The following is a 21,579-nucleotide window of genomic DNA, read 5'->3' on the forward strand; positions in this document are numbered from 1 at the left end:
GGCAGCAGCAGGAAATCAAATATTTTCTATGTATCAGATGACATGTACTGGAAAACCACACGTTTGTGTACTGTTTGGGAGTGTGACAATATGAGAGCGGCAGACGGGGTGAGAGCACATCGTGTTACTTGTGTCAGTTTTGCTGAGCTGGATCGCACGCCGCGCGGGAAGATCCCACTGCAGGGTAGACAACGAGCACGTAGAACGGAACGCGTCTGGAGGAATAATCAATCAACCTTGCCATGCGGCATTGATCAAGGGCCGCTAATCACTGACATTGATCTTGTCTGTCTGCAAAAGAGCAGGTGGCAGCCATACTCCCGATGTACACTACAAACATGACTGAGCTGAAAAAAGAAAATGCAAAAAATCACCATGTCCAAATATTAAGAGAATGCGCGTCTTGCTCCACAAAAGGTGAAATGTAATTTAGCTGGAAAACGGGTATGTGTGCTACACTGGGGCCTTAACGGCGACCTATTTGACATGCAGCCAATGTGTTTCAGGGCCCATCTCCATAAACACTCAACACACGGGTGTCCAGTGTGAAATGAAGCAGTAAAGCACTGAATATCGTCATCTTTACCACACTAATACGAGACTTTATAACAGTAACTCAATATACTAGCAATAAAATAAATGTAACTCAGACAACAGCGAGAAGTTAATGATCAGATATATTTACATGACATCGCTAGAAACGTATCATTTATCTCCATAATTCCTAAGGGTCTAGACATATTCCAGAAAGTCATTTAAAACAACTGGAGAATACTAAAACTGGGCTTGCTGCAGACAAAATCAGCGATAAAAACAAAATGGAAAAAATAATCATGTTTACATTACTTCAGAGCTAAATCCATTCTGCTATAATTGAATGTCCAGTGTAACAAGCTTAGCAGAACTACTATTTCCAGGGACTTGAGACGATTCTAATGAGAATCTGCTGACGGTGCAGACAACGTTACATAATTCGTGCCGTTGCTCAGCACAAACCAGCAAGTGAAGTGTTAAAAACTACAAGGCATGTCAAGTTGGCTTTAATTAATGTCACCACTGTAAAACCACATGTTCTTGAACATTCAAATTAATCAAACGTCTTACAACACCCACACTTTCGTCATATTGTAAACACTCCCCTCTGTGTAATCGTAGTCCGCTCGAATGTCTAGGCTTATATATATGTGTGTATATATATATATTTTAACACATTTGAGTAATTAAAATATCTTGTTTCCAGCTTAAATATTTCAACACCATGTTGCACATGGTTCTCACGTTTATGCCTCTCCCCTTAACATATTTCCAGCTAAGCTAAGCTCCAACTGCCGGTCTTGAACATGCTGTGAATTTAATCTGGTTATCAAAATACATACACATTAAAACATACCGAGTACAAGTTCATGCTCCTGGTCACAAAATATTTAAGAAAGTACACAAAGTTCTGAGCCACTTGCCATAGAAGCGATACAAATGAAACACAATAAGCAACATAAATTCAAAATTACTTCTTGAAACAAATTATATACAGCCATAATTTTTGCCCATATTCAACATTTCAAAAGGTAAAAAATGTATTTTACCAAAAGTAAGACTGAAAGTGTTACTATTATCTAAAAGCTGTACTTTTTAAGGAAGCGTTTTCATTAGAATGCATTTTACACTGTATTTGTAGTACATGAAAAGGAAAAAGAGGAGAGACTGCAGTCATCGTGCATGTTGAAGAAAAGAAAAGCTTGTTTCCTGTGACTTGCTTCTTTCTTGGCCCCGTGGACTTCGCTTGGACTCCACAGTGACTCAGGTCATGAGAAGTGTCAAAACGGCATTTCCTCACAGTGGGAAAGGACAACATACTTCATTGCTGCTCGCGACGCCCGATAAAGAGACGTCAGCGAACTTCTTGAGCTTTCACATGAGCGGGTGAAGGGAGGGGGTATAAAATCATAAGGGAAGTGGGCAAACAGTCACATTTTGGGGAATAAATTAAATGCAGTGAATGAGCACAATCAGAGCACAACAAACCTAACCTATTAAAACTGATACCATCCATATGGACTGCGTTCTCCCTTATCGCAACATTATAATTTTCAAAAATCTAATAATTTTAATGATAGTAAAAAATAACGATAAAAGATTTTGTGGCTCTGTGGTCTGATCTATACAGAATCAAATGAAAACAACAGCTAACCGCCAGCACAACTATGGTTCCATTATAATACGTATTTTGGTTAAGTACAAACCAAAAATTTGGAGAACTCTAATTTTTTTAGAATAAACAACTTGTTCGATTGCAGTGTGGCTTTTTGAAATTTCCTTTATTGAGTCAAGCTGAGGTAGATCTCAATACACAGAGCATTTCAGAGCAAAAGCTTTGGAACTGTAGACAAATTCCATCTGTTAACCCAGGACACCGTGACCAAAGGAATAGGAATAAAGGAAAGTATATTGGGACAAACCATAGAAGAATAATAACTGAATCCAATTGGTTTCTTTCAAAAGTTGAATAAATCTGCAGCACACTTCTGCAAGAGATCAGCTCATATGCTCAGCTCACAGTGAGTACATTATGTATGTGGTATTTTGGTAAATATACATGAACAGTTTCAGGAATATTTTCTATCTATATATCATGTGAACATGATTATGCTGTAACAGTGGCATCTTCAAACTCATGGGGAAAAGTACACAGCCAAAAGCAGAGATATATTTTTTCTTGGAATTGTATTGTTTTATATTTCTAACACTCCCTTTCTGTGTATTATGAGAAATGAGTTTGCTTAACTTTAAGGATCAGATCAAAATGTATGCAAATACTAAGGAAGTTATGAGGAAATTAAAAATTTCAGTAAATTTTATTGTATTTGAAAAATATTTTTTATAAAAAAACATTTTCACACTAAGATTTGCACTCAAGATCAGTATGTGACTTAAATACATGAGTTCTGTTTGAATATTCTTTAATTATGTCGATAATGTTTTAGTTGCAAAGATTCACCAGATATGTGGAGCCAGAGATCATGCTGAATATTCATCTCAGTTTAATTCCTCACTCGCCATTATAGCCTGGGTCATTCCTACATGAAGAGTGACTGTTTTTAAAATACAACATTTAAAAGAAACATGGCTAGGCCTCAATGTATAACTTGCATTTTTAGGTGTATTACAGTAGGAAAAAAAATATATATTTTTAAGCAAAAGGTGAAGAAAAAAAAATCTGCATTGTTTTTAAGGGGGCCATTCATAAAATTGAGTACACATTGCAGCCGGGTGTCAGCTCTTTCGCTGGATTACATTTGTATGAAGGAAAAAAGCAGCACAATTCAAGCTTTGCGAGCCTTTTCCTCTCTCGCTTCCACTCACTGGAGTAGAATCAGAACAGACTGAGGCCACTGCAACAACCCTCGGCTTGCCAAATAAATCTGAGAGCACCACACAGAGGACTGCAGGGGTAACACACACGGGTCTCCCTGTCTAACTTCTACAAGAAGGAACTACGCATTCTCCAAACTAGTGCATTCATCTTATTTACCTCAAAAGCGTAATCAGATTGTAGGAGGACCTTTTTCGACACAAACTTACAGTACAGTGAAGCCGTCCCTTTTCGTATCCACCAGGAACACAGTGACCCAGGAACGATGGTCCAGGAGTCTCCTTTTATCAGCTTGGCTTCACATATTAAAGGGTCAACGAGCCATAAGCCAGTGAAGGAACAAGGACGTGAAAACAAAAACGGGATCAGAACTGAATTCCGAGTGCAAAAAAGCACGGGAATGGACCCAGCTGCTCCCACTCACTGTACAGTGGAATAAAACCTCTGTATATGTTATTATTAAAACCTATTATCACAATACGTAACTGAGACAGTGTGTGGCCCCAGAGTGTGGCTTCGCCAAGCCACCAGCTGTCTGAAGACACAGACTTGATGCAATACAGTCATGGGTCCAGTTCGGCACATGTCCTCAAGTCCAATACGTAGGACAGTTGTGCTGAGCTGGCCAAAGAGCCGCCTTAGACCCAACACTCCAAGGACACATTTGTGTTCCAGAACAAATGACAAAAATGGGCTGTTCTGACAGAGGAAACAGCCTTAAAACCCAACAGCTCCACAGTGACTTTTAACGGCCCACAGGAATTATTCCCTTTATCAGTACTTCTCCTCTGTGCACCCTGCCTTTTGCAAAGTCTAGGAGCTTAGAATGTTCTATGGGAACGCTGATGCTTCGTTCACAGAACACAAATCGAATGATGCTGCTCAGATCTACTGTTTACACTGCTTAATGCTGCAGCACGTAAATACAAACAGTATATGGAGACAGTGAAGCGGTGCTGGTCCGGCTCCGCTTCAGTCTGTGTACGGTTGCTGTCTGACAAGAAGAACAACCTGGCAGAGCCTGCAACACAAGCAACTGTGCCGTGGGTTTAGGTTCCTGTCCCATCCGCTGCAGTTTCCCGCAGGTCCAGAAAAAGCTGTCTACAATCTGACCAGGAGTCTAGTCCCCAATGGACTCTTCAAAATACTAAAGCTCAAATTTGTTTGTGAAAAACTCTGCAGCATTTCCCCACACTGCAGCTTCATGCGATCTGCTGTGACATTAACGTAGAACAGAAATTTCAACAATTTGTCTTGGTAGCAGACTTCAGATCACTATTCTACAAAGTTACATCACTTTGTCCTGTATTGTACATTTAGGAAGTCGGAATTAAGCTCAAGACTTACAAAATAAACAGCACCAGTAATCAATAGGAATGGAAGGGGTTCAGCTGATCAGTGCTGTACCATTTTTTTAAATAAGGAGGAAGGAATTCCACATTCAAACCCTCAGAAAGGAGCGGTATTCTGAGCTGCTATTTTCTCCCACAGAGGATGTGTACTTTTGGAGTTCCTTCCCAAAATCAGTGTGTTGTCATGGGCAATGGTCACGAGGCTGCTGTTGTGACTGCTGCGCCTCACGCCTTGCCTTCTCAAATGCATCATTTAACTCCTGCTGCCTAATTTCCATTCGCGGACTTGTACTCAAACCCAGCAGGCGGAAAGCAAACACTGAGCTAAACCCCGATAACATTTTCCTCTTTCTGTGTCCGCATAAACTAGAAAATTACCCAAATTATTTGGAAACTTCTGGAAAGACACGGGGTCTCAAACCCCAAAGCTGAAAAGCAGAAAGACTGATTTGTTTGAAATTTAAATAGTTTTTTCTCTCCAGCTCCCTTCACTTAAACATATACTCATGCAAAGCCCAGCATTCTGGCTCCTGATTTGTGAGAAGTGTCAAGCTATATTTTGGAAAGTAATGAATAACTAAAAGCACACAATGTTTAAATGATCTAACCCCAAATTCTGCTACAAATACCCAGCAGACTGTTTTAATACTTGTGAATATACATGTGCATGTACTGCATGCTGGTTGGGTAAATTGTGATCCGACACGCCACTTCTTGCACATCCTGTGCAGTCGTAAATTCTCGCTTCGCAAACAGATCATGTGACATGGGGAGATTGTTTTAAAGCTGTCACCCACAGAAACAAATTAGGAACCTGCTCCAACAGCACGCAAGTCGCTTTCGCGGAGTACGGAGTGGTGTAAATCATGGCGATGATGGCCCCGTAGCTATCACGCCGCATAATAACGGGATGAAAAACACCCATTTCGAAAGTGTGCGAGAGCAGCGATGAGGAAAAACAGATTCCTGCGTGTGGACTCTTCCCAATAAAATGGACAAATGTGTCTAACAGAGAGAGTTGGATCCACAGGGGAAAGACTTACAGCCGTCTGTGCCAAAGCAAGGGCTCTTTGGAGAGGGATCCCTGGAGGCCCCAGAGGCAGCCTGGACAGGAACCCACCTCAGAGTTCGAAGGGTTAACGACAACACACTGGAGCTGTGCGCTTCCTGATAGCACGCGGCTGACTTTTATGTCAATGTATAAGCCAGACCCAAGGACCCCTGGCTTCTGGCCCAGCTTTTTGATACATGCCAAGCTAAAAATCACAGGGGAAGGAAAAACGTATGGAAGAAAGATTTTTTTTTTATACAATGGATTGCAACAATTGGCTTTGTAAAATTTCTCTCTCTGTGTCTTTTTCAGAGTAGTACCCCACTTTGGGTATAGATGCGTGTCAACACCGGGGTCAACTTGCTTGCTGCGATCCCCAAGTAAGGCACCGCTGAGAGAACTAATTGTTGACAGGTGGGCCGGGAGTCTGATTTACGGTGGGCCTCTTCGGACAGGCTTTCACGGCTGCTACCAGAGACTCCTGCACAAGGTTCATGCTGCATTCTGTGCTGGTGATGTCATGCGGGCTCGCCTCGTGCATAAACTGACGAGGGTAATTAATATTTAGTCGGGAAGCCGCACAAACAGTGTTCTGGTTGAGGGCAAACGGGCGGGTGGGTAACTCGGTGGTGCTCCGGAAGAGGAGGGGAAACGGGAGAGTCGTCGCCGGGGATGATGGATGAGTCTGGAGGCCTGACAGTGGGGTTCAGCCTGCTGTTGTGGGCTCACACAACCCCCTCACTGACTCCGACGCTGCATGCCCACCCTCCCCCCAATGCACACAAGTGATGTGGTCAGGTTTAATGCAAGGGTGGTATTGATTAACTGAGCCAGCGGTTCGTGAGTTTGCACATGGTGCCAACGGGCATTAATGGCTCCAAAAAAAGTAAAGAGAAATAAAATGAATAAATATAACAAGTGAGAGATGAGGTACAGCCAATGAAGCCTGTTTACAGCCAGGGTTGGTGTTTGACAAACAGAACAAGGCTGTGACAGGAAGGTCACAGTCCCTGATGCAAGGCTGGTCCAGGTGACTGAATTAACCCCTCAATGGCCATCCACAGCTGTAATGCAGATTTGTGAAACATTTCTTACCATATTACCTACCACCTGGATGTGAAGAAAAGAGAAAAGTCCTTGTTTCCCAAAAAGAGCTTGGGCCTTCTGGTTTAACACTATTTCTTATATATGGTCTATACTAAATTTACATATGAATTATTATGGAATCTTTTCCTGACAAATTCAGGTGCCTTTTTGCATTTCCCCTTTTTTCCTCGAAGTTACCCAGTTCTTACTATGCCCACGCCAACTGGGAAGGAATGCACACAATATGTAATGTTTGTGATTTAAGCCACCCAATTTGTTTTTTGTTTCCAGGCTTCCTCAGGCAATGTAACAAGCTTGGAGGAAAACAATATCAGTCTGATCAAACCTGATGACCATAGGTGTTGCTTTTAGAGAACCCCAAATGGCTTACCAACCGAAGGGAACACAGGCTACTCTAGGTACTCTGGGGTATGATGCCACAGGCAAGGAGATGTGGCAGGCTTGACTCACCATGTAGTGGAGAACCTGATGGACTGCTGGAGAGTCCAGGCACAGGGCTGCAGCGGCCGCCCTGCTTGCTGCTCAGCTCCTGCTCGATCTCCTCCAAGCCTGCGCTCTTCTGGAAGCGGCTGACGCGGTTGACAACGCGCGGCGACACATGGGTGCGGGCACAGGGCTGCCCACCGTATGGATTGATGGGGAAGACATGCGAGGTGCCGCGCAGAGTGCTGATCACCACCCAGCGGCAGTCATGGCTGAAGCACATGTCCTGCACCTGAAACAAGCAGACATCATTGTCTCACAGTGAGATGCACCTCTACAACTGAGCACCATGAATCCTGCCCTACTTACATTGACCCATGTCACATTATGCATTGTAACAACTGCACCTCTGACTTAAAACTTCAATGCAGAGTTTCACAGCTAAGGTCTTGGGGTGTTCAAGTGTGTTTTTTTTTTCGCTAATTTGGCCACAATTGTGAACAGGAAACTAAGGGGTCATGTAAGACAGCAACAGTTCATCTTTACAGACTATCACATGGGGCAGATAGCTGGTTACAATCAGTTGGCCTAAGGCCATCTTCCATCTGGGCCTGGCAGGCTGGGCTGTTGGGCTTACAGTCACCACTACAGATACCATCTCACAAAGCATTCCAACCATGCTCCCGTAGACAAAGGCCAAAAAAAGGTGCCTATTATCGTGTCTGTTTTCCTGAAAGAGCACAGTGAAATGTAGAGGCGTGTGGTGAGGGAGGGGTAGGTCCAGTTGTGATACAGGTCACTTCAGCTGTTACAGTATACCTCCTCACCCACCCCCCATTCCTCACCAACAAGCTCAAAAATGTACCAAATGTTTCATCTCTGTCCATCTCATAGATTCACGCCATAATAGCCCGGGCAATGACAGTTAATGACACATCCTCCGCATTCCAGTGGTGTTTCCTTACTCGGACCAATGAAATTTGCCCCATCAGAAGGCGCTGATTAAAGTGCAATTTATACGGCACGGTGGGGTGGTCAGCACTCATCAGATCATGCCTACAGTCACCTGACTCCAGACTGCGGATCACAATCTTGGTGTCTCAACTGCTGCCCATTCCCCATGTTCCATGCTGTTGAGTTTGTGAGACTCAACACTTCAAAAAGCCTTGTTTTGGGTCTCAAACTTTCCTGTAGAACTGCACTTCTGCAAAACCAACAGGAATGACCATGTCATTTTACCTTAATGTGACAAACACATAATTGATTTACATAAAGGCCTAAGAAATACCAGATACAACAGCAAGTGATAAAATGACCACTTCCGTCACACGCAGACAGAATCAAAGGTGATGTCATACTTCTGATATGTTCAAAGCGTCTGTGGTGTTATCAATGTCATATCGTGGGACCAGACGTCATCTTTTAACGTGCACTTCAGCGGTCCCAGAGGGGCTCCTGGAAGAGTTAAAAATCAGAGGAGGAACAGAGAGATGGGGATGGGGGGGGGGGGGCAGGAATACCATGACCTCTGTGGTCAGTGCACTGCAGTTTAAAACATATAAAACCGCGCAGGCCTGTCGGCCGCTGCCTCTATCAACAGGGCTTTATTTACCTGTGCAAACTAAGGTCAGCCATAAGGGCAGCTCTGTCAGTCAGAACAAGCGCAGTCAGCCAGCCAGTGAGATAAGCGGGGAGGGCCTGTGCCCCGCCCACAGGCGTTATCACCCGCACTGTTTGTTCTGCTCCAGATAACAAGCCTTTCAGGCTGCTCGCTCTCTGCAGTTTTTACTGTTTACAATGGCAGATCAAAGCGAGCGCACGGCCAGGCAGCAAACCTGGCATTAGTCAGTGACAAATTAACCAGTCCTCCATCGGGGCTGAAGATCAGCGGCAGCCGTTGGGGGGAGGGAGGAGAAAGTTTTACACAGCCTGTTCCTCATGTGCAAGACTCTGGTGGTATTCTGGGGAGCCACCTGATGCTAGAGCAGCAGGCACACGGGGGGGTAGTAAATCCATCCACACACCCAGCACCCAGTCCTGGAACAAGTCCTGGACCTTGAGTACTTCTCATAAGGTGGTCCTCAGCTCTTTCCCAATTCCTGGCATGGTTTTGTCACACAGCATGCACGGGAGGCATCCCACCACAGGGGACACGGATGTGGCATATTGATGCTTCACGTCTCACCCCAGAGTGAAACAGACTTTCAGAACTAACGCAATGTGACACTCATACGACCCCACGTGAGCCAGGAGGAGGGTTGAGGATCCGCTGAGCCAAGGTGCACTTCTCTGTGTGTGTGTGTGTGTGTGTGTGTGTGTGTGTGTGTGTGTGTGTGTGAGCAGAAAGCAGCCTTGTGCTCACATCCAAACATGACACTAGCAGGACGTGCGAGGGTCCAGGTCCTAGAGCGATAAATATTAGTTCTGCTTAGACAAATAAAACCTCACAAGTTGCCAACAAAAAAGACACTTTTAGGCAAAGGAGGAGCTGCTAAGTTAAACTGAGGAAAGTACACTTTACAAAGAAAATCCCTCAAATTAGCAGATGGAATGCAACACAGACAGCTCCCAAAAACTGAAATAACCTCACTTTGTAATTCAGTTTGTATCTAGTAAATACCTACAAGCATTAACTCTGAAAGTGACTATCATGACTGCAAACCCACTTAGTATTTCAAAAGTAAGGATTTTTCTTTAAAAATAAAAAAACATTCAACTCAATTTATAACTCAGAAAGCCTAAGCAGCGGATTTTAAAAAAGTATATGAATAAAATGTGCACCTGCTTTGCTTGAGGGAATAAAGGATGATTCAAGACCTCCAATTAAGTCTTTTCTAGCCTATTACACAGCAATCAAAGGACCTCTTTCATTCTGGACTTCTTCTAATGCACCTACAAGGTCTTTTCTTACTGTTCTTCACATTATTCAAGAAAAACCACTTATCTCAGCACATCCTCTCATACAGCCTCTGCTACATATGTGTGTAAGAAACACTGAAAACTGGATAATATAGTCAGTTCACAATCTACTGTTTTCTTTGAGATACACAAAAAAAAACTATTTTTTGTCTGCCACTTTTCATTTTTAACTATTTCTTCATTGTCCAAAGTTGCATTACATTGTTTAGAACAGTGGACATAGAGTTATGCATCTATGTTCTGAAGTCCTCGGCACTACAGTAGACAACATAGTGTGATGCAGTTCTGGATCCCAAATTATATCTTTAAAATTAAAGACAGGAGAGAGTCATCTGTCTTCACATACTGGCCCCCGCATAACATGTAGAACAGTCGCTCGGACGTGGGACCCTTTTTGTCGCTTCTGCTGAGACTGAATTTCGCCTATAAGAGCCAGGCTGCAGGGGACTGTTGGCTGTGGTCAAGTCCAGGTTGAGCCGGGGCGTGGGCGTGGGCCGCGCCAGCCAGGCACCCCAGTATGGAGTAATGAGAAGGAAGGGTCCCTTTTGCACAGCTGCTGCTGGCCACCTGTCGCCCATCACAGGGGAACCATTTACCTCTGAAGCAAAGTGGATTTACAGCAAACATTCAAACGTAGGAGGCAAGTGCCATTTACAGAGGGTTTCTGTTTATGGCTGTTCAGTCAAAGTAGCAACCAGCTATGAAATGACCAAGACGCAGAAAGAGAAAATTAGAGCTGCAGTCTAATTAAACATAGCGCCCCGACTCCCTGCATGTTTGGTTCCTGTGGGCTGACCACAAAGCAGGTATGTGGCTGTGATGATGTGATGCCAGCCACACTGCCAGAGTTGTGGGACAACGAATGAAGAGGCCCCGGGAGGCCCACGACCTTTGACCATAGTGCATGAGTGGGCAGAACATTCCCAGCATTCTCAGTGGATAATGGCTGCGGCTTTTCTACATGTTTCTCAGCACTGCATTTCAGTTCACCCTGCGACATGAATACCCACACTAGTGTCATTGAAGAAAAGCGGCCAGGGTGTTATAGGCATGGAGGTAGACAAAGAACCTCTCATGACCCCAATGAAGGTTTTGACATGATCTTAGGATGGTCTCCATGTTGCATGACCTCCGGCTGACATCACCAACAGACTACAGTGTGACAGATCAGCCAGGGATAAGTCAACATTCCCCAACACCATGGGAGTTTGGACCTTTGTCACATTAGTGCAGGAGACTGGAAACAGTAATGGAGGCAAGGAGACAGAGGAAGTCAGCAGGTGAAACCCAAATGTACAGTGGGAACAACATCACATACAAGATACCAGGTCATGTCACTTTCACAAGGAAGAGAAAATTTATTATAGGACACTTTTCATACAGGGATGCTGGGGATTAATAAAGTATAATCTTATGATCACAACAATTAAGATATGAAAGCTGGACAGTGATGGACAAGAGCCACGGTTGTACTGTAAGTCCTTCAACAATGTCACAAGGTTCTCAGTATGAGTGACAGATCCTCACTACCAGGGTACGGGGGGGGTTCAATGCTCCAAGCCCCCACAAAGGAAGGACGGCTCAGGCCACACTTGACAGCCATCCTTCCAGCATCCTTGGCAGCAACCATTCTGTGGTGGGCCCACAGGCAAGGATGAGCCTCCTGCACTTGGGACAGATAAATTCCCCCACACTCAGCTCCATAAAAAAAGCAGTGGGTTAAATTGGCAGGAAGAGACTGACTTTTGAGAGAAAAGTTAATGATTGCCATCTTTCAAAGCAAGCTCTGCTGAACCACAAATTTGATTAACTAAGGGGAAAAAAGTGTTACGTCAAAAAGCTCCTCCACTTGTAACAGCTTGTAATACTATATTTTCCTCAAAAATTGAGAAGAGTATATGTTGTGAGAGTACCTACAGAACAGAAACATTCCGCTGTTTTCTACTGAATGAACGGACTTTAATGTTGTTTGAAATAACCATGCACTATCCATCTTACAAATTGTTTCTGCTGTAAAACGTATTTGCTTTGGATGGCAAGGCATGGGGTTTGGTATAACATAGCAATTCCACAGCTGTAAAGAATTTTGCACCACACTAAACGACATGAAAAACAGGCCCTTTTTAAACCATCCTACAAATCAATTAGCCCTTGCTTTGAGAAAACGGGAAAAAAGCGTTGTTTGTTTTTGTACGCACCATCTTTTAAATGTTTCGGAGGGCCTATAAAATGAACATTAAACGGTGAGACTCTTCAAGCGCTCCTCAGATGCTCCTGCATAGGGCCCAGTCCCCCGGGGTGCCTGAGAGTTACAATTCCTGACAGTATTTAGAAAACACGGGACGATACGGCAAGGATCAAAGACGCATTATGAATGCAGATTTCCAGCGTCATTAAACAGAGCGCCCATGGTAAACATTACAGCACTGGGTGGCCCGCGAGAACGTAAACATGAGATTCAGGTCCTGCAACTTAATATATTCCCATTACCAAACACTGTTATAAAAGATAAGTTTGAGGAGATTTGGGGGGGATCTCCATTCAATAACTTTTTCAAATATACTGTATAATACACAACATATTATGGTCAAAACACATTCCATCACCCACCACCATCACATTTTCTAATTATTGTATTCTCATCAAAGTCAGCATAGCGAGGATCACAATTTCCTGTCGGTGAAGCAGCCCCCTTTGAGATGTGAGACAGGACGATGCACAGAGACCGCTGTCGCCCAGTGCTACACTTCATAGCCTCAAAGAAGGAGGATAGGACAGGACAGGGCGGAGCAGGACCCACCTTGGCCTCAGTCTCACCACGGTGCAGCGTGTACAGGTGGTGAACAGCACTCTGGGAAGACGCCCATGGATGAGTAAGAATCTGAAAGACGTGGAAGTCGTGACCCAGGGTGTCCGCAGTCACCAGCAGCATTCCTGAGGGCAAGAGGGAGACAGACACTGTTTCAGCATTCATTTCCTGGGGCTTGCATTTGCAGCATGATGCCCATCGAACAACTTCATCACTGCAACCACAATGCATAACATGCTTTTATTTCATGATTTATACTGAGGACCCATCTGACGTACACACTTGCTAAGACACAGATGGATGCGCTCACACAAATTAGACCAAAACAGTGAAATATAACTTCTTGTGCCCCGTATCACAATTTTCTGTTGATCTGTAACGCCTTTTACTTCCGAAAACATTTCCCAAACAGGCAGAGCTGAACTTCCGTGTGACCCAGTGGTAGGGACATTTATTGCTCCATCTTTATTTGTAGTTAGTAAAACTACAAGACAAACACGGCTCTCGCTGTGAACAACACACTTCACAAACCACACCAGAACAAACCAAAGTATAAACTAGAATTTGGAAAACGCAGCTCAATGGGCAAGATCCTCCAGAAGAACATACCACATTCAGGGGTCTAAAACAACGGCTGCAACTACTTTTTTAAGATTTTCCCACAGAAGTGCTAAATCTCACAGGCATAATTTAACTACCATAATCAGAAAATTTGCCCTCGTTGAATCTATAATGTCAAGGATATTAAGTTTTTATTAGAGGTGAAATTTTAATTAGTGGTGAATATTTGTTTAAAAAAACGGATAAAAAACACGGGCAGAAAAAAAGGAGAGATTGCACGATCCTCACAGTTCATTTACATCTTTTCTTTTTTCCATTTTTAAAACTTTTCAGCTTATTATTTGTCATGCCAATTTACAACACACATACTGGGTCGAAGCGAAGATGTTAACTTTCTTTGAGAGGGAGACAGGCTTAAGGATACATGGGGTTTGAGGAGGGGGTCATGCAGACTGCACACATGAAAAGAAAACATAACGGGTAGAGAATTAGATGGCGGTTAGGTATTTATGCTGTATCAGAAGACTAAACCAGGCTACGGCCTGGCTATACACTAAACCCACGCCCCAAATGAGGTGCCAAACCACAAGAAGCATTTGCGTCAACTGGGAATACATGGAAAAGAGGGCCTTCTAATTATAGAGTCTGGAAACGGAAGCGCAGAGTGATTAGGAGTTTAGGGCACTGCGGAATGTTTATGTGGGAGCTTCCTCTCTCTGGCCCCCCCACCCAACCCGTTCCTCCCGCTGCACCCCCTGCACCAACTCTCAACCACCTCCCTAACCCCCCCACCCAGCCTGGGTTTGACAGATGAGGCTTGGCTTGCTCACAGGGACTAAAGTTTGCTGATGGTACAGTGCGTTCCCAAAAAGCCAACGGAGACTGGAGCCCGGTACTGGGGCTTTTGTGGGCTTGTTGAAATACAAGGCCTTACAGAGAGGCGTCAGTCGGTTAGCCCTGGGGAACTAAATTAAAAAGCAGGCTTTTCTGCACTGGTTAGCCGCTGAAAAATTTCAGGAACCTGAGACGTTCAAACAACTTTTGACACATCCTATTTATAACACCTCATGCTGCTAAAGAAGTGTTATTTACTGTATTTTGTACCATATAAAAATGGCTGGCAAGCAGACAGAGGTGAGAACCTCTAATTTAACATGTGTGCGAGACATGTGTCGGTATGGATGCAAGCTAGTAATATAATAATTTCCATAAATACCACGGTCTCCAGGCAAAGAAAATTACGTCCAGGTTTTTTGCTTCGTTTTGTTTTGCTGCAATCTTGATGTCATATGTTTGTAACCCTGTAAACAAAAAACATCTGTTAAATACCATTAATTCTTGCAGGATGTTTCACTTCAAGAGCAACTGACTGAGTGGGGCTGCTGGACAACAGCAGATGAAGTGAGGACCAAGACTAGCAGCAGAAGTGTCTCTGGCTTGGCTTCGTATTGCATTCTAATTAACAACAGTTGGCTCAAAGGCTTTGAAAATGGGAAAATCACAAATTATAAACATGTGTTTACAAAAAGAATAACCTTAAAAGGGGGACACTCGGGAAACTGAGGGCTTTTGAGTCCTTGAGCTGTAAACACTTCTGAGCAAATTAAATTTAAAAAAGCAAAATCTGTCATGGCATGCTAAGGCGTGGTTTCTCAGATGGAAAGGTCCACCCACCGGTGTAACTGTCTCTAGTTTGGACAGAGCCATCTGTGGGTATGGACTGATGGACAGAGGATCTGCGGGTGTGGTCTCTCAGGTGGACAAGGGTGCCTGTGGGTGTGTTCTCAGGGCTGGTGCTAGTGATAGCCCCTCAGATGAAGAGTGCCGCCTGTGAACGCTGTAGGCCCCCCTCACCACGTTACTTGCTTATTACTGTGTTTACAAGAGCAGTGTAGAACACAAGAGCACATTGGGGCAGCACTGAGCTGCATGTTGAAGCTGCTCATCCAGCTCACTCAGACCCAGAGCTCAAACTGTACTGGAACCATTAAAACCCCCTAAGCTAAATGGATGCACCCCAAGAGCCACGATTGCACCCCAGACCCATGATTTTCCTCCCAACCCACAACTGAGTCTACAAATGTAACACCGTCCCGCAGCCATCAGGAAGTGAGCCAGGCGACACTGCCAATGACCGCTTGGATTCCGGTGTGCTGGTCCATCTCAGCAGGCGGCACGGGGTTTCTCTGTCATGTTTGTCTGGGCACACAGGTTTTCCCCAAACATGGCACACTGGCTAATGTGGGCACTCTGCCGTGGAGCAACTCTCTGCACTCGCAGCTCAAAACCACATCCACAATTCAACTGAGGCCTTTTAAGAAGGGGTTGGGGGGAGGTGATCACGGTTCATCTGATCTACAGTCAAGTGTAACAGAGGAGTATGTTTTTATATGTGTTTTACAGGGGACCACCAGCACGCTCTTGGATATTAATAGATTCGAAAGCACTTTTCTTGCCAAGAAGCACTAATTAGTTTAATATTAAGACATGCAAGATTCATGCAGCTCAAACCTGCTGCCTTTGAAACTTTCGTTCTCATAAAGGAGCAGGGTTCCATACTGGTCAAGATCACAAAGCCTGGATAACAGCTATGTTAGCACCCTCTTTTCTTCACGGCCAAACCCAACAAGAGAACCAAACCCGATGTTCCCCTTTTCTGTCCCTCTCACCTTTCCAGCTTCATCCTCACGTTTTTTTTTTTTTTATTTGAAGGGACAAAGTCCTCGTTCCTTTAATACTGAGCAGAAAAATGAGAGCACTAAACATTCTCACAGGAGCTTACAGAGAAGTAGCTCATTCTTTTGTGTAATGTTATAAAGCCGCACAACAAATTGGTAAAACCACAATCTCCAGATAATGGTCGGACTGTACAAAAGACTGATGAAAAGACTGATCCTTTCTCAGCCAAAGTTGGTGATAATCTAATTCCATTTTAATACCCTCATTTAAATGTAACTAATTAATCCTCCAGAACATTCACCACACCTAAGATTTCACACTTCCAGACATTCTTAAATTTTAATGTAATTAATCTGAATGCATGATCTGAAACACTTTGAGGCCCTCCTTTGCCACTGGCCATGCTTTAGCTCTCAGTTACACCATCTCTGTTGTTGAATCTTCCTGGAAAACTCTGGGCCCAATCAAGATGAGAGAAGTGAGAAGAATAACAGCAACTCCAGAGAGCCACATACAGCTGGATCAGAATCCAGTCGCCGGTGTCACCGAGGAGTTAGCCACAGCAAGGCAATGCCTCCCACACAAACAATACAAAACAACACAACGCAGTCGGCGCATTGTGTGGGATCTCAACAATTTACATCGCAGGAGCCTTTTCCTTTTTTCTTTTCTTCGTGTGGTGGTTTAGGAGAACATTTCCACCAAAAGCCTGAGAGCAGCCCCATCTCTGATCTGGATGTGGGTTCACAGTTGGGACGGAGGCCCCAGCTTCCCAAGATGTTCCTCTCACCACCTTTGCGGAAACGCTTCAGCAACAGCATCTGGCAGCCCTGCTTTACAGTTCCTTGAACTAACAGCAAGATGATGTGGACCTGACGGCTTTTCACCCGCAGGATGATGTGTGCAGCCTTTCACGACATGAATAAAAGTTTCACACTGACTCTGAGTAATGTAAATGATGCATCATCTTTAAAGCTGAAATAAATGACATATGGGGCTGCACAAAAATTGATAAATAAATATTAATAAACATACACACGGAAAGTAAACTGAAAATCTGGATCAGTTTAAGAAATTACAGGAAAACAGGACCTCACAGAATTTCAGAAAGTGCTGTGCTTGCATTCTAATCTTCGGAAAGAATAGACGGGTGCTTTCTGCACAAATAAACAAGTGTTTGCATTGTTGTACATGGGCTGTTGTGATGCCTGACTGTCTGAAATCCCTGGCAAAGGGACCTTGTCGGTGAATCACCACACTTCTCAACAGTGAGATCCAGCCCACTAAGAAAAAGAGATAAAGAAATCCCCTTTCGTGGTGAAGGGCTGTGCACAGGTTACTAATAGCACACACAAACGTGTATATGTTAATCTGGCAGATTCCATAATGCCATTATGAATAGAGCTCATACACTAGTCGAATTCTGCTAATGCCCCAGGCTTCCTGCTGACACAGGGCACAAAAGGGCAACCTCCCTTGACTTTGCCTTAATCCCCCGTGATTGTGCATCCTTGAAAATCTGCCATGCAAAATGGCAATTCTGCTTGCAGTCATCCATCTGGATTCCAATTGTTAGAAACTGGGGAAAATACAGAAAAGCCTTCATCAGCATAAATAGCACACAGTGGAGAGGGAGGGCTTCACCTGTACTACCTATAAATGTGTACAGGTGGGTGTATTTGACTGCACAGGTTTGCTGTGCGCATTTCTTCCCCTCTCACATGGAATGTGCATAGGCATTTGTGAGACACATGTCATTCACACAAAGAACCAAAAAGGCAAAGTGCCCAGTCTCCGGCCAAGTTCATTCACTTTCAGAAATTAGTCATGTGTTTTTTAACTTTACTTGCATATGTTTAGTTAATTGTAAGAGTTTAGATGCCTTACAATTTTGGCACGTTTTTTTGTAGCTGATTTCTTTTTCCAGTGTAAGCACATTTCTCAGAAGCTCAACATAGGGCTCCTCCAGGGACCACTGTTCATAAATCTGCTTCCTACACAGTGTAGGTAGGGATGCAAAGATGCTCCCTCCTTATTGGGTGAACAATGAACCAATCATCATGTTTACAGACAAGTTCCTTAGTGGAGACCCCAGTTTCCTTTTCCTCAGTGGCCGCACAAACATGGCACTGAGAAAAGGGGTGCTGGCCCTTTAAAAACTGACCAAAACTACCCAAAACAAGGACGCCACACTAATCTGCAATGGATGGGCAGATTCTTTGATTCTTATCAGTTGCGTGATTGGAAAGAATTACAGCAAGAGTCTCCTGGGCTGCTAGGGCCTGTTGGCGCTCACAATGCTTGGCCCCCCTGTCCCAAATCCCCCGACCACACCAAGCGATGACCCTGCTACAGCTCGTACCATTAAAATATTTGTTTAATTTTGACCCTGGAGTCACAGCTAATAAACAAGTAAAAGAGTGCAAAGGAAAAAGCATAGAGGGGGGTGAAAAAACAAACTGAATGCAGCTGTTGAAGTGGACGGTTCACAACTGCGCCTAAAAGCATCCTTTAATTACATGACTATGAATAGATCCCCAACGCCACAGAGCATGCACCAGCTGCCCGGCCCGGCATTTTCTATACACTCTCTGCTGTCGTTTGTCCAAAACAACCCAACCGGCTGAACTTCTTTGCTAACTTTTGGGAAACCTGTGTCTCTCGATGTCTCTTGAAGCCCAGCAAAGTGACTGGGTTGTTTGGTTCTGACCTTTGACCTTTGTCCTGGATGTCTGTGGGTTGACCAGTAAGGAGGAGGTCATGCGGTTTCCCGGCGCCTCGTGTAGCTCACAGGCTGAGAGGCACGGATCTTGGCCTAATTAGAGCCGAGCCGAGCCATCTCCTCCCGGATGCGTGCCCGCCGCTCCAGCAACGCTGGGGGACTTTTTTGATTATACGCCTTCACGGTGCACGGGCGACCAAATTGCAGAGTGTACGTGCAGCCGGCTGGCAGTTACCACGTGGACTGACCTCGTTAGTTCTCCGAAGAAGGACTGAGTCTTTTCAGGCTTCAAGTTTTTTTTTTTGTATTATTGGTGCCAAACATTTTCATAACTCAAAACAATTACTGCGGTACTCCAGACTCATGCTTAAATAAATGGGGTGACAACGGAGACATCCCATTACTTTTAACCGAAACTGACAGCTGGGAGGTTGGGCTTTTGAAGTTTACAACGCCCTGCTGTGGTATAAAACAAGCTGTATCCACATACGCTCAGCGCGGGGCAGCTGCGTTATGGCCTTCCACAGAGACGTAATGGGACGGAGTATGTTGGAACAGAACGGGGGATCGATGTGTGAGTATACCTGCCCATCACCAATCACCAACTGGTACCCAATTCACTCAAAAATTCCTGTTTTCAGTTACTGGCAGAAAGGAAAAAGTATCAGTTATTTATTGAGAGCGTGACTTGGAGAAGTGAAGACCATATAATTTCCATGAGAAAGACTCAAACATTATTCACTGAGCTCGATTTCATTTTCAAGCAACTGAAAAGAACAAAAACAACAAATCTTCAATTCTCAAGTATTAAACACTGAAATAAGCTTCCGTGAGACATTACACTGGCCCCATGCAACGCTGTCCTGCAAGTCGGATGTTTGTTTTTTTTTATGGCCGATGGACATTTGCACAGCTCGTAATGACGGATACTAACACTGTATGGTGAGCGGCGTGCTAATGGCTGACCAAAGTAACTGAACCCAGACTCCACTTTCGCTCCAAACAAGCATACAGAGGAAAAAGCTGTCAGCGCCTCAACACACAAAGGTTAACCAAGGGCGCCCCCTACAGGCAGGCCTAATGGGTATGGAGCTAAGTTCCTTGCAGACTTCCAGTGGCTACTTAACAGCCATCAATCTGGTCCAGCACCCTCTACCATCTTTGTAGAGGGACAAATTTTCCCCTTTTGTTCACTCATGTTCATCACAAATAATACAGTGTTCACTGAAGCAAAGACTATGGCTCTTAACCTGACATCATCCAAGAGACCCAGGGACAAAAGAAAGGCAGGATCTTCATAAACTGTACAACATCTGCTCATGTTCACACTTCATTCATTCAGTGTTCAATTATAGCTGTTTCTTTTTCAGAAAAGTTAGCTGGGTGAGTAGCGCTACTGTCTCATATTGCCTGAGCAGTGTAAGAGAATGTGGGTTTGATCACTATACAGTCTTTGAGGAGTATGCATGTTCTAGTTCAGATGGGTTTTCTCTCTACACTTTGGGTTCCTCACGCTGTCCAAAGACATGCGTTTCAGGTGAATTGGTGACACTGAACTGCCTTGTGCATCTACTACTAATTACTCAGTGCTGGTCCATAGCCTCAGTAAACGGTGACTGTTGATGTCAGGAAGGGAAACTAGATGTAAAAAAGTCTCTGCTCCAATCATAGCTCCAAACAGTGCAGCATTTGAAGTTAAAATGGCAAACTTGGATTCTTCTACAAAAATGCAGTAAAACTAAACACTGGACATTCTCGAGCTTTTGGCTAAAATCAAATGCAGTATCAGAGATATTTAGCAGGAGCAGAGTGGAACCTAATAAGGGATTTTTTGTGGCTTGACTGCAGCATTCTAGAGGGAAGCTCGGCTCCTTGGTAGGATTTTATTTTATTCTGGGTAGCCTGCTGAGCCTAAGGTGCAGGTTTAGGGTGGCTTGTCCATTGTTCCTACAGGGAGATGCAGGGATTTTATTTCTAGTGTTTTTATACCAGATGTTCTTTTCTTACAACACTTTAAATTTATAAGGTTTTAAAGACCCAACTTTGTATTCCTAATGTGGTTATTTCAAATTTCTGTTTTTAACCTCTGATGAATTCACTTTCTGTATTTGGAAAATGGGGGGCGCGGTGGTGCAGTGGGTTGGACCACAGTCCTCCTCTCCAATGAGTCTGGGGTTCAAGTCCCGCTTGGGGTGCCTTGTGATGGACTGGTGTCCTGTCCTGGGTGTGTCCCCTCCCCCTCTGGCCATACGCCCTGTGTTGCCGGGTAGGCTCCGGTTCCCCGCGACCCCGTATGAGACAAGCGGTTCTGAAAATGTGTGTGTGTGTGTGTGTGTATTCGGAAAATGAGTCATGTGTTCATTGCACAGATTACTGACCTTTCTAATACCTGAAATACACACACACACACACACACACATTTTCAGAACCGCTTGTCCCATACGGGGTCACGGGGAACCGGAGCCTACCCGGTAACACAGGGCGTAAGGCCGGAGGGGGAGGGGACACACCCAGGACGGGACGCCAGTCCGTCGCAAGGCACCCCAAGCGGGACTCGAACCCCAGACCCACCGGAGAGCAGGACTG

General features: G+C 44.4%; 1 protein-coding gene across 5 annotated transcripts in view; it reads right to left on the minus strand.

The window, feature by feature from the left end:
* The window catches only part of bcas3 (BCAS3 microtubule associated cell migration factor), a 192,095-nt gene that overhangs the window by 136,596 nt on the left and 33,920 nt on the right, over nt 1-21,579 (minus strand). For all 5 annotated transcript variants that reach the window (XM_029255214.1, XM_029255213.1, XM_018748625.2 and 2 more), the window contains exons 14-15: nt 13,023-13,156; nt 7,331-7,595 (exon numbers count right to left, since the gene is read on the minus strand). In XM_029255214.1, the coding sequence (XP_029111047.1) occupies nt 7,331-7,595; nt 13,023-13,156 (399 nt within the window). The remainder of the gene's footprint in view (nt 1-7,330; nt 7,596-13,022; nt 13,157-21,579) is intronic.

Source organism: Scleropages formosus, chromosome 10, assembly GCF_900964775.1.
Source record: "Scleropages formosus chromosome 10, fSclFor1.1, whole genome shotgun sequence".
Classification (NCBI taxonomy): Eukaryota; Metazoa; Chordata; class Actinopteri; order Osteoglossiformes; family Osteoglossidae; genus Scleropages; species Scleropages formosus.